The sequence below is a fragment of the Trachemys scripta genome, chromosome 1 (genome assembly GCF_013100865.1).
Source record: "Trachemys scripta elegans isolate TJP31775 chromosome 1, CAS_Tse_1.0, whole genome shotgun sequence".
Lineage (NCBI taxonomy): Eukaryota > Metazoa > Chordata > Testudines > Emydidae > Trachemys > Trachemys scripta.
This window is the reverse complement of record NC_048298.1, coordinates 123,722,177-123,738,876: the sequence shown is the minus strand read 5'-3', so window position 1 is coordinate 123,738,876 and position 16,700 is coordinate 123,722,177. Positions and strand designations below refer to the sequence as shown.

General features: G+C 42.6%; 1 protein-coding gene across 2 annotated transcripts in view; it reads left to right on the top strand.

Annotated features, from left to right (window-relative positions):
• The window catches only part of WNT7B (Wnt family member 7B), a 136,656-nt gene that overhangs the window by 8,520 nt on the left and 111,436 nt on the right, over positions 1–16,700 (top strand). Inside the window, exon 1 of one of the 2 annotated variants that reach the window (XM_034758171.1) lies at positions 326–408. The exons of the other annotated variant lie outside the window; for it this stretch is intronic. Coding sequence (XP_034614062.1) covers positions 326–408 — 83 coding nt within the window. Of the gene's footprint in view, positions 1–325; positions 409–16,700 lie in introns of those variants that run through there. 2 annotated transcript variants of the gene reach the window in all.

Sequence of the window (16,700 nt, the reverse complement as noted above, 5' to 3'; positions counted from 1 at the left end):
TAAACCATCATCATTCCAACAAGCGAACCCACTCTCTAACAGCTTCCAACCACTGAGACATGACAGGCAGCATTCCAGAACCAGAGGCAACAGCAGCAGCAGCAGCAACATATACGCTTTAGCACCAAGGGGAAACTAGGCACAACAATACAAACAAAACAAACAAACAAACAAGCCCCCCCCACGCCCAAGGGACTGGATTCCAACTCAGATTCAAGCAAAAAGGCCACAGCTGACACCAAAACGGGTGGGGAATAACGATCTGGGGGGGCCAGAAAGGAATAACCAAGGAAGCGAACTCCAAGAGTATAAACGGGATTCAGCCATGCTCCTTTTTTCATCTCGCAGTGTTTTACTCTCAGTGTATTACCCTCAGATTTTCCTCATCCTTACCAGTGGGAGTTACCTGTAAGTGATCCAGATTTTTTTTTAATACTCTTTAAAATGACCCCGCTAGCTACCTGGGGGCGAGTTGACAGAAGGGAGCCGGGATACATAGCATTGTAGCAGGTCTGTGAAATGTGTGATGATACTGATGTTTTAAGTCTGTCAGGGGGGGGGTATGCAGCCAGGTAGCCGGAGAAGCTGGTTGATAGCTGCTCGTTTCTCCCCAAGGCGGGATGCGGATTTACCTAAGACCCGGCAGAGCACAGACCACAGCTCTCCATATCTCCGAGTGTTTTACGCTATCGTGGGAAGGTCACAGTTTGTCAGCTCTTGAATGATGGGAAAGCACACCTGAACTCTTAGGAGGAAAGGACATAGGGTCCAGCTTTTCCCAGAGGAATTGCAAAAGCCTCCGGAAGGGCAATATCTATTTATGTTCTTAAAGGGGGAAAATATATATATACATACAGACCTAAGGTTATACAGCCCGGGGCATCTGTATAGACTAAAGCAGAAATCATCAAAGCCTGTGAAAACAAAGCTAGGGTTGGACAAATGCACCTACCGATACGTTGCTATAACTGGATGCTTTCCCAAATGAATGATCTCTGATCTGATTTAGGAGTTAGGACTGGCTCCAGAACCTTTCTCGTGGTCGGGGGAGGAAGGGGCTTGGGAGGGGGAAGGGTTTGTGGGACTGGAAATAGTTTTGATCTTTAAATAAAATCCCTGTAATCACATATGTGCTTTCTTGGCTCCTGTTAACTCTGGAGTGAGTGCCGGCGCTGGTGGACCTAAAGGTCTCTCATCAGGTTGGCTAGCTGTCCCTGGTTTTAGGCTGTCAGGTGTTTCTGACTGAAAAAAGTCAACCTCAGGAGTGGACCCCATTAGCTTTCCTGTCCGCCTGAAAGTCATCTCGCAGGTGGTTCACACGTGGAAGGGGCTAGAAAATAACTGCGCCCTGGATGAGGGCAAAAAATGTCAAGTGCCTCTGATCGCCCAACGCCACCTGCGTGCTAACCACATGTAATGTGGAGAACAGAAGTAGCCGAGCACAGTTTTAGGGTCCGATCGTTGAGCACCTTGAACTCCACTGACTTCAATAGAGGTTTGGCAGGTCGAATATAAAGAATGTAGGATCGGGCCCGTGGCTGGGTCTGAGGGACATAAAAGACGCGGTAGGCACGTTTCAGTAGGCAGCTGCTGGGGTTACCTGGCTCTGTGGGTGAGGGAGGTTGCGAGGTTTGCCAAAGACGGTACCAGTCCGTTCAAGAGATCTTGAACCTGCACCTTCAGCCTAATAAGTAAAACCTGTTTCAGGATTCCTATTTCACGCTCACTTCATATTTACAGTGTCCTGATCAGTCTACGTTTTTTATGATGCCACGACTTTAACTTTTGCCCTCTGAATTGTGTGTGCATGTGTAATTTTAAGATGTTTGCCCTCTTTCCGTTTATATATATATATATATATATATATATATATATATATATATATACACACACAGTTTATATCTCTAGTTTCTGGTAGCCCATGGAAAAACATAATCCTCCACCACGCAAGAGAAGAAAGAATAAACACACCCATCAAAAGAAACTAAACATGTCTATTTCTGCATTCTTAATTCTTAATGAAATGCACATGCCTTGGCTACTGATTTTTAAAGACGCTTGATTTATGGAACCATGTTCGGTTTAATTTAGTTGGATGCTATTGATCAAACCAAATAGCTAAAGCTCTCTGTTTTTCCCATGCGGGTCATGTCTACTGGTAGGTAACCACTTGCTTATAAAATACAGCATTGGCTTCTTTTCTAGAAGGTCAAAAGTTATAATAAATAAATAAAAAAACCCTTTTAATATAAACGTAGCCATATTTTCTCAAAACCGTAGGAAATTACTATCCTACAAAGTTTTCCTTCTATAAATAGTTCAAATCTTGAAACAAAAGTTTTAAACCACACACCAGATGCTGGGATGCTGGCGGTTTCCCTTGCTGTGTGACATAATTATAAGGTCCGAATGCAAAAGCTATAGAAGTATAATAATAATACTAAGGCAACTGCTGAGGGGGAATACAAGGGAAGCAAGGCATGCTTTATTTAGAGCTAACTACTTGGAGATCTTCTGAGCGCTCATCTGTGACCATGAGAATTTGCTGGGGATAAATAATGCCCTCTCCCTTCCCTGTGCCATCCCCAGTTCATCCTGTGAGTCAGGTCACTTGTTCCGCTGCCTGAAATGGACTTGGGGAGTTAGAGCGAGATCTGAGCCTTGCTCCCTATTGCAATCAAGTAGAGCAGAAAGGAAAGGGATCAGGAGGTGACACATAACAAAGCAAAGCCGAAATCAACAAGCACGTCCCTTGATTAATAAATCCGTATGAACACAGCCTTGTGTCCTGCTCAGGCTAAACAGGAATGTAATTGCAATCCACACATCTGTGTGCAAGCAAGACTTCGCTCCTTTCCTCTCCAGCCCAGCAAGAATATTATTTAAACGCCTGAAATTCCTCTGTTTCCATCAAATGCATGCTAGTATTAGTTAGCCTGACTCTTTGTGTAGGGTCCCAGACAATGGGTTTTGTACAGCTAAACTCTTCCTTTCCAATAAAGTGTGAGAAATGACGGAAACCTTGACGCATTGTGATACCTTGCGGGGTTTTTTTTGACAGTTAAAATAGAGAGAGGTTAGTTGAGTGCCTACTGAATTTGGGTTGTTTATCTTGTGGACAAACATATGTCTCTGGCTTACTAATGATAGCGTCTGAAGATTAAAGCATGGCAGAGGCTGTTTGAGAATTACCTACTGGGGTCTCTTTCCGTTTGCATTTGTGTAGGGAGGCTGCTTCTCCCGTTGCTAAGGGACTGCCAGTGATGAGGTTCATTTCGCTACGGATCTTTCTATTCTAGTCTGATACGCACAAGCATATGACCGTTGTAACTGCTTCTGCTTATAAGAGAATTGTGTACTTTGTACTGAAGGATGCAAAACTCTGGCTTCACGAAGACGGGGTGTATGCCTGTTTCTATGCGGGCACCGCGTTTCTGTTTCAAAAGGCATACAACAAAACCAACGCAATCAGAACAAACAGTGTATTTCTAACGTGTTTTAGTGCACTGTAGGCTCAGTGATATGGTTTCATTGCTTAGTCGAGCAAAAAGTAGGTTGCAATTAGTTATAGTCACAACTGGTTAGAAAAGGGACATCTTATCAAATACATCTGTATATGGTGAATATGCTATATGGCAAAGTTGTTATTATTTTGTTGTTATTCTTATTGTGTCCATGCATCGTAATAATTGGGACCTCTGCACTATTGTAAACATTTGTGACCAGAAACAATTCGTTTATGATTTTTAAAAAAGAAACATGACTCAAATACAAATAAACTGCTGGTAGGCAGATTTTGGAAAGACTATGATAAATTAAGCATGTAAAATAAGAGAGGTTCTTAATAATATCAATCAGATTAGTGTAAATGTCCAAGAGACAAAATCAAGCATAATACAAGGTGGCACCTTTTCCTACAATGGGGATATAGATAGTTTCTTGGTAGCATCTTCTAAAACAAAGTGGTTGTATTCTAATGTTTGGAGGTAACATCTGTGTAATTTTTTTCACTATTCACCTTCGTATGGCAAGATGAATGCATTGTTTGGGGATTCATTTCTTACAGCTTGTAGAACATGGGGCTATGTACTGATATAGGAGGAGAGTTTGTCCAGTCAGAGATTTATTTGCTGTGAATGGGAATTACCCTTTTGAACACAGAGTAACAGCACAAGCCTTCATGCTGATCGTACATTAAAAACCGCAAGAAAGAGAACTTTCTACATTAGTGAGCAGCACTCAGTGCTGGCTGATTTCAAAATGTAGGGAGAGAAAACTGCCTCTGTATGAGTTTGTTAATATTCCTGATGTTGCCACTTCTGATACCCTAAAACATTGCAATTCCACATCCTCTGCTACTGGGGCTACTACATACTCTAAGGGGATAGGTTAAAGGGGATTTCTTTTGGTTTTTCATGCAGCAATAGGAAAATAATAATTCTGAACCCTTAAAGATTAGGGCTGTTGGTCACTAAAGATTTTCATCTGCTGTGTGTAGGTTTGTAGGGAGATGCACACACGGCATGGTACATTAGATAGGGTACTGGATTTGGATTTATTCCTGGCTCAGTCACTAAGATGCTGTGTGATCTTGGGAAAGTTACTTCATCTCTTTGTATCCCCCGCTCACACTTTGTCTATCTTGTCTATGATCTTTGGGGTGTTTGCACAGTGCCTAGCACAGTTGGGTCCTGATCTCTGTTGAGACCTCTAGACACTACTGTAAAACAAATGATAAATAATAAGAGGCTTTTGAATGAGATTCGATACTGCATGGTTGTTGTGGGATATGTTGTCTTGGAGACATAGGGAAACTCACACATCAGAAGAGAGTGGCCTTTCCTAACACACACTACAATAAATACTTTCTTGTGAGAGAGATAGCTGAAGATGACTTGCATGTCCCTCACGGTGTTATTTGTTTTAATGGACTGTTCTCACTCACTAAAGCTGTCACACACAGATATGAAGCCTAATTTCAGAAAAGCTGAATATTCAACAGCTCCAGCTGAAACCAGTGGAAGTGTGGCCTCTTAGCCCTTCTGAAAATGAGGCTCCAATTTCTTTTAGAGGTCGGCCCAAACTAAATACCTTGTTGCTTTGATGAGGTTTGGAGCCAGATTGTAAATCTATGACTGGCTCCTCTCTTTGTCATAATCTAGGCCCAAACCCCAGATTCTGAACTTCAGGGAAATTCAATTATGGATCCAGACTTTAGACTTTTGATATACACCTAACAAAACAGAAACAGTAGAAAATCGAAAGAGTCAAGTGTTAAATAATAAAGAAAAGGGAGTGGCTACATTCATTGTTCATAATCTAGGATGGCATCCTGAAATTATTACACAGACTGCTTTGGGGAGATATTAAAATAAATATAAAATCATTTTAATTATTCAGGTGAGCAGGGAAAATGGTCTAATGCAAAGATGCTAGCATATAAAATAAAGAAGGAAAATCCTCTAGAAGAAAATATTTTGGAAGAAAAGTCAGAAGCCAAACCAAGAAGGGTTAGGTTTACATCTAGACTGGACAAATAGAGGTTTTTATATGGTAAAACCAAAAACCATTAGATTTGTCCATTAGTATGGCATTCCAAAGATAGCATGTCACAGATTATTTTCTGTTCTTGGGTATACATGGCTTTAAAAATGGGATTAACCTACTGTCAGAACAGATTCCTGACCCCCAAAATATAATAATTCTTTAGTTCTCCCAAGTCATTGTAAAGGAACATTGGGAACAGCTGTTAGATCAAAAGGTTGCTACACTGCATCTGTTCTGGAACCTTTCTGTACAGAGCTGGTTACCCTGGGCTAATTTTTGCAGGTCATTTCTCCACTATCCTACCCTTTTGCACGTAGCTATGCCCTCAATGTATGGCCAACACGCAGAAGTAGTTCCTCCCGCCAGGCTGGCAGGTACACCTGCACCTGCTAACTCCTTGCCAGGTGGCTTGTGGCTGCTCATGGTCCATCTGTCTGCTCGATTCTCCTTGCTGCTTGGCTGCCTCTCCTCCCATCCCTGCCTCTATAGCTCCACCCAACCCTACCCTCAAATCCATATTTAAGCACACACATTTTATAATTTTGGCTAGAGCATCTAACAGGAGAGAGCTATGCACTATGTGGAAAATAAACAACAGAGATTCCCCATTATAACCTTAGAATAAGATTTAGAGTAAGCCTAGACCCCTATCTTGGATTCCAAGATTTCCATGTTCTTGCAAAAATCTCCATGTTCTTTGAGATATTTGGATTGTGCCATATTAGCGAATAGCTGGCATGAATGAATATACCGGCAAACAGTCAAACTTGTAATTGAAAGCTGCAGAGTTAAGCCCTGGGCTGCATGGGAGGCTAATAGAGATCAGGAGCTCAGGCAAAACAATGCAATCAAACAAAAGACAAGGCCAGTGGATTCTCAGTAAGCGTTTTAATTCCCCCAAGGGTCATGCAGTTCTCTCTCTCTCCCTCCCCACTCCTTTCTTCCCCAAAGGTAAAATAATAGATCCCTCCCTCCCACCCTCAAATGTGGATGGTCAGGTTGGGTTTGCAATGGGCCTCTATATTCAGCAATATTCACTCACGACAAAGAACATGCATTGTAATTTTTATTTCCACTAATGGAAACATGGAGGAAAGGAGGACCCACATTCTGGATGCAAAACAATGCTGCAGATTTAATTTAAAAAATGTCCATGTCTTCTATCCTGATCATTATGTTCACCTCTCTTCCTAAAAATTGGTAGGATAAAACCACAGTCCTCTATATAAAGCATTGAGAAATCTTTATCACATCTCCCTCTCAGGTTATGCCTCCACTTCCAAAAGGGTGTTTTCTTTACAGCCTATCATGGGGCAAGTGCACCCCATCTCCCTTTGAGGCGGGATAAAGGTGTCAAGGCCCCACAATTATGTCCGCCTGTCCGCCCTTAGCCTGAGGGCAGTACAGCCTAATGGCTGAAGTCAATATACTCTCACTTGGGCTGTGTGGCCTAATGGCCACAGTCAGTATGACTGACCTCCTCAACCCAGTTGTGCAGGGTCAATACAAGCACCCTCCCACTCGAGCCGTACAGTAGTGGCTAGAGTCTATAAAGCTGCCCTCCTCAGCAGGGCTGTGCAGCCTGGTGGCTAGAGCTGGGGAAGTGGGCTGCCACCTGCGGCGGTGTGTGGTGGCCATGGTAGGGGGACCCAGGCCTTCCCACTCCACTGGTTCCCAGCCCAGGTCCCTGGCAGTGGCTAATATGTGTGCCACTGAGACAGCGGGGAATCTGGCTGAAACATGCTGACTCAAGATCCGGTTCAATAACTGGTCCAACATCAAGTTCCCCTGGGCTACTTCCTACCATTTTTCATGATGCTATGGTCTGGACATCTTCAGAGCCTCTGGCTTCCTCAGCCTGCACTGCTCCCAGCAGCTCCAGCCTGCCTTGGGCGTCCGCAGGTATCTGGGTGCCTGCCTGGGCCTCGGTGTCTCTGGCTCGCGTAGTCTGGGGTTCGAGTTGCTCCCAGGCTGAAGCCTGTGAGTTGCATCCTTCCTCTTCAGCGGTCAGCCTAGAATGGCTGGGCTGCTCCATTTTATACCAAGCCAGCACTTGGACCTGCCCAGTAGAGGGGAGGGGGATGTGGCTTTCTCTCCCCAGATTGTGGGGTTTACCCCTTCCTGTCCAGTGTGGGGCAAGTACACCCCGTCACACAGCCTGAAAGCTACATTGCTGTAAAATCCTAGTGAAGACATGGAGCTGGTAGTTTTTAGCATGCTGCAGTTAGGCAAGGTCAACGTTACAGCCTCGTCCAGGGTTGGCCTCATTTAGCTACTTCATGGTTATAAACTACAGAGCCTTGTCTCCACTAGGATTTACAGTGAACTAGCTAAAATGCATGAGTTATCTCACTGTAAAAACACACCTAGTTTTGGGAGTGAAGACATGGCCTCAATTGGAGAGCTAATGTGTCTTGTCCAGGAAACAGTCTGAACCAGTAGAACAGACAATTTGTATCCAGTTATCAACTGCACTTTTGATATTCATTTTCTTTTCAACCAATGACCATAGAACAGATTTAAGTGGTAGCTGAAGCCTCACAAAGGGTAAAATTTACCCTGTACAAAAATCCAGCAGAAACCCTATGCAGCAGGTAAATCCCACTTAAGCATTATGGGTGATACTTAGGTATTGAATTGGCCCAAAGTTCCTATGGACCAGATCTTCAAAGATATTTGAGTGCTTAACTCCCCTTGAAAGCAATGAGAGTTAGGTGCTTACACACCTTTGAGGATCTGGGCCAAAGTAACCAGAAAAAGGACATCAAATGGGATTTCAAGAGTGTAACTGAGAGCACATATTAGCCTTATACATTCTAAATGTGGGATAAGAACTGACCCTGGTGAAGTGGCACCATGTCCAGTAGTGACTGTTACTGTGCCTCTAAAATGTTCAGCCTGTTACAAGAGACGTTTAGCCACAAAGCTGCCATTAAACTCAATGGGGGAACACTTCATTTTCACAGAGTTGCATGGAATTCAGCCACAAAACTGCCAGTGTCTTTAATGGGAGTTCTGCGGTTTAATCCAACGCAAAAGATATGGGAAATGCTGGTGCCTAACTCCCTGCTGCTGACCCATTCCTGGACTGAATAACAAAACTATTCAGGAAAACACCTGCTTCTTGGGAGGCCATTTGTTACATCACAATAAATGTGCAAAACTATGGAATAGCCTTACCTTGTGTCATCTTACCATCAAGGGCCTAATTCTGATCCCACTTGGAGCCTGATCCAAATCCCAATGAAGTGAATCAGGAGTAACGTCCGGTGAAATCAACCAGGTTACTGTGGTGACGTAAGAGAAGACTAAGAGCCAATGTCAGCATGATTCTTGCTCTTCTAGTATTCCAGGATAGCTTTGACACAGGCTACCATATTATGGAATAGGAATATACAGACAAGGCATCATTAATAGAAGGCTATTCCTCCATGTCAGACAAAACCCCAAATCAGTTTTTGGGTTATTGAAATAATCATTATGGCTTATGGAGCCAGTATGAGCTAACATGAAAATAGTGCATTTTTTTAAGGGGGAAAACACTTCAAAAACATTGCGGCATTTGTTCTTTATGTGCAAGGCATTGTGGGGCAGTGCACCCTTCAAGTCTGGAAGTAAAGACAAGCCATAAAGATATAAATACTGTCTGTCTGCAAGTAGGGCATGGAAAACAATTTGAGGTGTCTTTCATTTATAATTACTTAAGCATTGCAGACCTGGAACTGGATAATAGATCTTCTTTCCTGGCTGAAGTGAGACATAATTATAAAATGCTACTAATATTTAACATTAGTGTCTTTCATTCAAGGCTCTCAAATGAATTAATCCAACATTCATGTGAACTTGGCAAGGATCATTTCAGCCACCATTGGGGTGGAATGCAACAGCTGATTAATAGCACACAACACCACAGCACATACGCTTAAGACAGTGACTATCCCCAGTTGAAACAGAAGGAAGAAATTAGGAAAACCCAAATACAGTGAAGTGGGTTGGAATTTGGTGATGATGATGAGATAAACGCCCCTAAAGAGGCAACTTTGCCTAATGGGTTAAGTCCTGGCCTAGGAACCAAGAAGTTCTGATTTCTAATGCTGTCTCAGCCATTGAATAACTGTGGCCTGAGACAAGTCATTTAACTTATCTATGCCTTAGTTTGCCTCATCTTTAACATGGAGGTAACACTGACTAGGGTGGTTTTAGAATTAGTGTTTGCAGAGTGCTTGAAAATGTAAAAGTGCAATATAAGTGCGAAGTCATTACTTTTACTAAGATATCCAAGGAATCATTAATGACCACAAGTGGTTGGGTCTGCACTTCCATTTCTCATCTGAAGCATGGCACCTCCTTGCTGGTGCAGTGGCACAGCACTAAACCAGGGAGAAGGGTGGCCACATGCTGATATCAGCAACATTATTTCCTGTTGCACATAGCTGTTGTATGGAAATCTCCCATCCAAGTATTGACATAGTCAGATCATGCTAAGCTCACAATAGATGACAGAATCACAGTGCAAGATGGATAGCATAGGACCGGATAACAGACATGACATGGTTAAAATAATTTTGAGAGGAATGGCAGAATCTCCCATGACTCTACTGGCAGGATGCCAATGAGCCATGTGACTATTTGGTTAAAAGAACCCTCTCAACCATGAGATCATTTTTTGTTGTATCTCTTTCTTTTCTAAACTTAAAAAAAGAAAAGAAAAAGAAAACAAAGTTACCACACAAGTTTCTGCAATAAAGTTATATTGAAGTTGGATGACATAGGAAGATACATTCAAGAGAATTCAGAGAAGGGAAATGGTGTTCTTAAACAAACCTGCTGTGAAGGGAGTCCCAGAGCATTGTATGACTTTATATACTGTATGATGATCAATACTGCCATACAACAAAGCAAGATAAGGATGGAGAATGGGACTTAAATCTGAGTTTTGGCTATTGTTGCCTTAAAACCAGACCTGTTGTGAGGGGTAATTTTAATATAATAAACCTAACATTACTAGGTATTTGTATAAATAGAATGGGCTAGATCTGGCCCACGCTAATTTCCTCTTCATTCCTAAAAGAGATATCATTAGCATTTGAGTTTTGATTTGTTTTCTTTTATTGGTGCCCATCACCTTATTATCTGAGTACGTCCCACGTTAATTAGATTGACAAAGCAAAGTCCCTAGCAGGCTTCAGGGAGTCTTTTTCTCTTCTCCCTTCTCTGATTATGGGAAGCTCTGCTTTGGGAGGATAGGGCTGGGGTCAGGTTATTGTCATTCTAGTTATGTTGGAAAAGATTTATCAAAGGGCAAGTTCTTGCACTGTGACCTAAAGGTCATCAGACTCTGGATTAACCTAATCTCCTCTGGAAGTTTATTCCATAGCCAGATCCTCTCGACCAAGAATGCCATACCTCTGGGCTCTTACCAGAGTCTTGTCTTGTGCTTTATAATCTGCATTGTCCTGAGGAGTTCAGCTGGCTTGGTGTAGACTGTGATATGGTCTCTAATGTAGCTGTGACTTGCTCCATTAATTGCTTTAAGGATTAGGACCGCCACTATGAACTTGCAGTGGAAGTGGACTGGGAACCCAGGGAGGGACTGGAGCACAGAGGCAATATGCTTATAGCAACCTAGCTAGTGGAAGAGGGCAGTCAGCTGCATTCTGCACAAATTGGAGCCTTTTTCATCTGCAGCTTCAGCTACAGCGAGTTACAGCAACCCTGTCTGGAGGTGATAAATGCAAGCGTCACTATGGCCAAGTTCTCATCTCTGAGGAAAGGGCAAAGGTTCTAAATGGGCAGCTGAGGATTTCCGTAGGTGTTCAGGTTTTGTTGGGGGTTGTGCCCAGGGTGGCAGAAGCCATGATTGGAGTGTGCTGAGCTCAGGCAAGCCTTGGCTGGACTAATGACCCTTAGGAAGCCATTGAAATCCTTCATAGTATAGAGTAGTTCTGAGACTGCTCTAAACCATAAGGACAGGTCTGCTGTAGAACTAGCCCTATGATTGTGAAACCACACATGGCTACTTTGCAGCTCCCCCAAACAGCTTCACTTACTGACCACAACTGAGGGTTCAGCTCAATGTCTACACACTAGTATTAAAGAACATGCTTCCAGTGGCCTGTGTGTGTGCATGTAAATGCACATAAGATCTCACGAAGGCCAGACTACTCAGCTGAATAATTAAGCAACAAGACTTGGCAGATGACATCTGATGAGATAATCGTACCCCTGGGGCATTAGAGGCATAAGGTGCAGCCAGGTGCCACTAATCTTCCCATGGGTATGATTTTCTTATGGTAACCACAACCTCAAGTATTGTCATCTTGCTGTTATGAAATTCATTCAGCGTAGGACCAAAGGGACGATACTCTTGACATCTTTAATTTGTTGGTATTGCAGTAGCATCTAGAGGCCTCCCGATCAGCGATCCCTTGTGCTAGGCACTGTACACAGATATAGAGAACAAGACAGCTTTTTCTCATTATTTTTCTTTTTTATTCTGCTCAACCAACAGCAGAGTGAAGCAAGGGTCTGGAATAAACACTTCTCTTCTTCCCACTTACACTCCAGTTCAAACACTGGCTCAGGCGTAAACAAATGAGTGAAATAAAAATCAGTGGGACCTGCCACTTCATTTAAGAAATGCCACTGACTTGCAACATTTTAAGCATGTGACACCTGAGAGTCCCGAGCCTTTCATTTTACAGCGGGTGCCATTAAAAAACATGCAAACATTGCACCACATTATTTGACCTCTAAGTCTCACTCACTATATGCTTGCACAGAAGCTGTGTGTGCAACAGCAGATAAATGACAGCTATTACACAGTGGAAAACATTCATATAAATCTCACTTCTACAGTTCTTATTAAGGGCCCTGTGCTGTAAGGTGCTGGGGACCTCCTGCATGATAATTAGCTCCCTTCAACTCCCACTGACATGAACAGGAATTGGGGCCCTTCGTATCTTGCAGAATTGACCCCCATGTCCTTTCCAAGTAAAACAATCACTGACTTCAGTGAGAGTATTATATGTATAAATACAGAAGTGAGAAAGAGACAGCATGGTACAGAGGATGGGCTAAGTTCTATTTCCAGTTCTGCCAAGGGCCTACTCTGTGACCACATCACTTCATCTCTCTCTGTGCCAGTTTGTTTTCTCTGTTTGGACTGCAAGCTGTTTGTGGCAGGGTGTTCCACGCCCTAGCACAGTGAGGCTCTGACCTTGGTGCTACTATAATACAAATAGTGTAAGCTCTGACCTAGTGGAAATTTTGGCTAAGTAACTTTGCAGGATTTGGCCCACGGTGTTTTGTTCTTCATTAAGATGTTAATTGTAAATAAATATTAACATATAAAATCAATGAGGAAGATGTCGTATGTGGGTAATGATGAATCATGCTTCTGGGTTAGATGCTGTTCAATACATTTTATCTTAGAGGAAGTAAAAATTTGTTTAGAGGGAACTTAAATCCTTATTTTGCCTTTCTTAGTATCACATAAATATGCATTCCAAGGAGTATAATATCTTTGCCTACATGATAGCCCCTTAGTTGCTACCGAATAATTAAGAAGTCAGCTTTAGCTTTATGACAGTCGCTGGCACAGGTTATGTCCACTGTAAGACATCTTCAGAGATAATTAAAGTGATGACTGACAAAACTTAATGCAGTGAAAAGAATTTCTCTCCCCATGTACCATTCCTAAAGGCTGCTTGTAGACATTTTATCAAATCCATCCCTACTGTAACTTCTTTGACTTCAGTAAATTGCACATGGAATGATCTTGGCCCCTTATTTTTGGAGAATGATCCTGAACATTTTGTTTAATGATTTTTTTTTGGTATGTATGTAAGTGAATTTAATGCTCATGAAGGGTGCGGGAATCACAGCCCTGGAGCCTGAACCCTTCTCCTTACCCACAAAACCAGTACCCACAAAACCAGTACAGCACAAGCAGAGAGTGTGAGAGCTTCCCCAATCCACCTCATCCTTGTGCCTCATCAATGACTTAGAGGGGTAACCTCTAGGCATGAGTGGGTAACTCAGTCTCTGTGCTTATTTAATCCTTGGCCAACCTGCACAGACTGACAATACGGGTGCCAATTGTGGTGGTGGTTTCTGTGATGTGGATAACTGTCCACTGGGAACTGGATTAAGACCATCAACTCATTTCAAGTACTGTAGGCCACAAAACATTTGCCAAATGGTAACAATTCTTTTGGTCACTACTAACTTGGCCCACATTTGCATCAGTGATGAAAGGCTCCATAACCCAATACCAGTCCCCCAAGCCATTCAGTTTTCTGGAATCATTTAAAAAATAACAACGTTATATTGTCTACATTTTCTTTGATGTGTGTTTTTAAGTGCATGAATTGGTCATTTAGGTGTACAGTTCTCATTATGTAAATATTTAGGATGCAAGTAATGGAACAGATTTTAGAATATGGTAGTGACACACAGAGACCACTGGTCCAAACTGAGCCCTGACATATGGGAGATATTCTCCCTTGGACTTCAATTGGAGTTGTGTCTGCTTGCACCTGGGTTGTAAATTTTATCTCATATAGCTGAGTTCACATCTGGGCCCTCAGCAGGGAAATTTTCATTACAGCAAAGAAGATTCTATTTTTGTATTTGTTTGGTCTTGTTTTGCTCTCAGATAGCTAGATCTTTGCCTGCAGATGTACCAACAGCTGATTTTACAAAATATACACTATCTACAGCTCCCATTTCCATAGTATCTGAGCACAGGCTTTAGGGTATTTATCCTCATAACAGCCCTGTGAGTAAGGAAGTACTAATAGCCTTGTTTTAGAGAGAGGGGACTGAATAACACAGAGACTTGCCAAGGTCTCTCAGGGCAGGCTAGGGTTCTGAACCCAGACCTCTGGCTAAAACCATCAGGGCTATCCTTCCCTGATGCACAGCTGAAGTTGGAGTTGGAGTTATACATTTAATAGAAAGTGAACTTTACTGACTATGTACTTACATTAAACAATAGACCGGGACTCAGAAAATACCTTGGGACCCTTGGGTTAAGATCTGGAGGGAAGCACATAGATAGCATTGCTGCTGAAGTAGGTTCATGCTGACCTTTCCGGGCTAATGTGAAGTAGTACAGTAGTGCAGCCAGCTCCTTCTAGCAGAAAGAAACCATAAGAGGTGATTGGGGTTTTTTTCTAGGGGGTAATTTACATTTGTTTGTGTTGGCACTAAAACACTACTTTGTCTGTATAAGTTACTCTGGGCAGTGAGTTTTCTGCTTGGGTCTTCTCTATCAGATGCAAAAGAGAAGCATGCTGTGATATCAAGGGGGCATTTGTTAAGCTGGAGTGTCCTTGTTAGGACCCATTATTGTTATGTATTTTCGGTTTCCAAAGTTAAGGGGAAATGAGACACAAAAGGGTGTGTGTGAGAAGGTTATCATACATGCTTTGAGTGTGCTGTGAAGCTTTAGACTTAGTGTTTTCTACCAGCCAAGAAATGCATCAGTAACCTACAAATGCACACCTCAGTGTGGCTTATTGTTATTAGATTATGCAGAGTTCATTTTAAATGTATTTTTATTTTCTTCTTTTTTAGAAAATAAATAAAACAATTATAGAGGGTTCATGCAATGTATCCTTCTACTATGAAAAATAGTTCCTGATAGGAGAAAAGAAAAGAGCAAGCAGATTAAATAAGCCTTTCTTCTACAGTTTTGAATATATTAATCACTTAAAAAATTAACCCATTCCCTCTCTCTTGTTCAGGTTCCCTGGTCTCTTTGGGGTCCTTTTCCCCTCACCTCCTATTCTCAGAAGCCCAACTGCCCTTTCAGCAGCAGTTCGCAGCCTAGCTGCCAATTTCAACTCTCTTCCTTCCATAAGCACTAAGGCCCCAATTCAGAGCATTTAATAGCATATTTGTTCAGGACAGCACTTAAGCACAGGCTTAAAGCTAAGCAGCCACTGAAGTGGTGCCCTGAATAGAGATGGACATACGCACACGATTAATTGCTATCCAAAATTGGGCTAAATTTAGCTTTGACACTAGAAAGTGAATTACAAGTGGGCTGAAAGGGCTGCACCCTACTGACAAGTTGAGAGCCTGGCCCTTTCAGGGAGCAGGGACATTTACACTCTTCAGTTTTTCTCCTTCAGACCCTTACTCTTTACTCTTTCTTTGTTATTTATCAAATGCCAATTGTCTTTGTACATGAAACAAACTGCCTTGCCCAAAGAATTTACAATCCAATCCAATTTAAGGCACCTGCAGAAGCGAAGGTGGCATACTGGTGATGGGATGTGGTGTGGGTAGGAAGACAGTGGTAGGTGGGAGAGGAAAGGGGGGCTGTACGTTCAGCACAGGGAGGGAAGAGTGGGTAGAAGATAACAATGGGAACAGAGACAGCATGCGGTTGGGCATTCAAGAGGGAGGGAAAGAATGGGAATCCCATATGTAGTGGGACAGAAAGGAATGGGATGATGAAGGGGAAGGGAGCTGGACAGTGAAAAAGGCAGCAAGGGACATGTGGACAGCTCTTGGCATGTTCAGCTTCCAGGCTGATCATTGTTTTGCTTGAAAAAGAAAGAGTGTCTTTTGGTCAGAAGACTTGCTGCCTGAGATGCTCCTTCTGTGACTCAGGTGGCCATCTCAGTTGGGTACGGATCATATCCACTGAAGTTAGCAAGGACTTCCCTTTGTAGCAGGCAGGGGAAACAAGAGAGGAACGTAGGGAGCACAAAAGTAACAGATGAATGAAACAAAATTGGCAAAATTTTCACCAAACCCAGCATTGTGCATTTGGGCAGAGGATTTTTGCACAGCGGCTCAAACAACAAACTCTGTGGCTGACTCTGCAGCTGCAGAATTTAAGGGCTCTGATTAAAAAGACAAGGAAAGGATAGACCCTGCATGCAGAGGTAGTAGCAATGTTAGGATTATCTAATATAAGACTTTTAGGGCCGAGACATTCTTGTACTATCTGTCTGTACAGCATCTAACACAAGAAGGCCCCAACCTTTCTAGGTACTCCGGATAGGTGCCCCTTTTATTATTGTAGACATCCAAATACAATAAATGAAATAAAGCATCATCATCATAAGGAATGTCTGAGAGATTAGTTGTCGAGGGTGAGGTCACAAGGGAGAAGCCATGATTTTGTGCCTGGG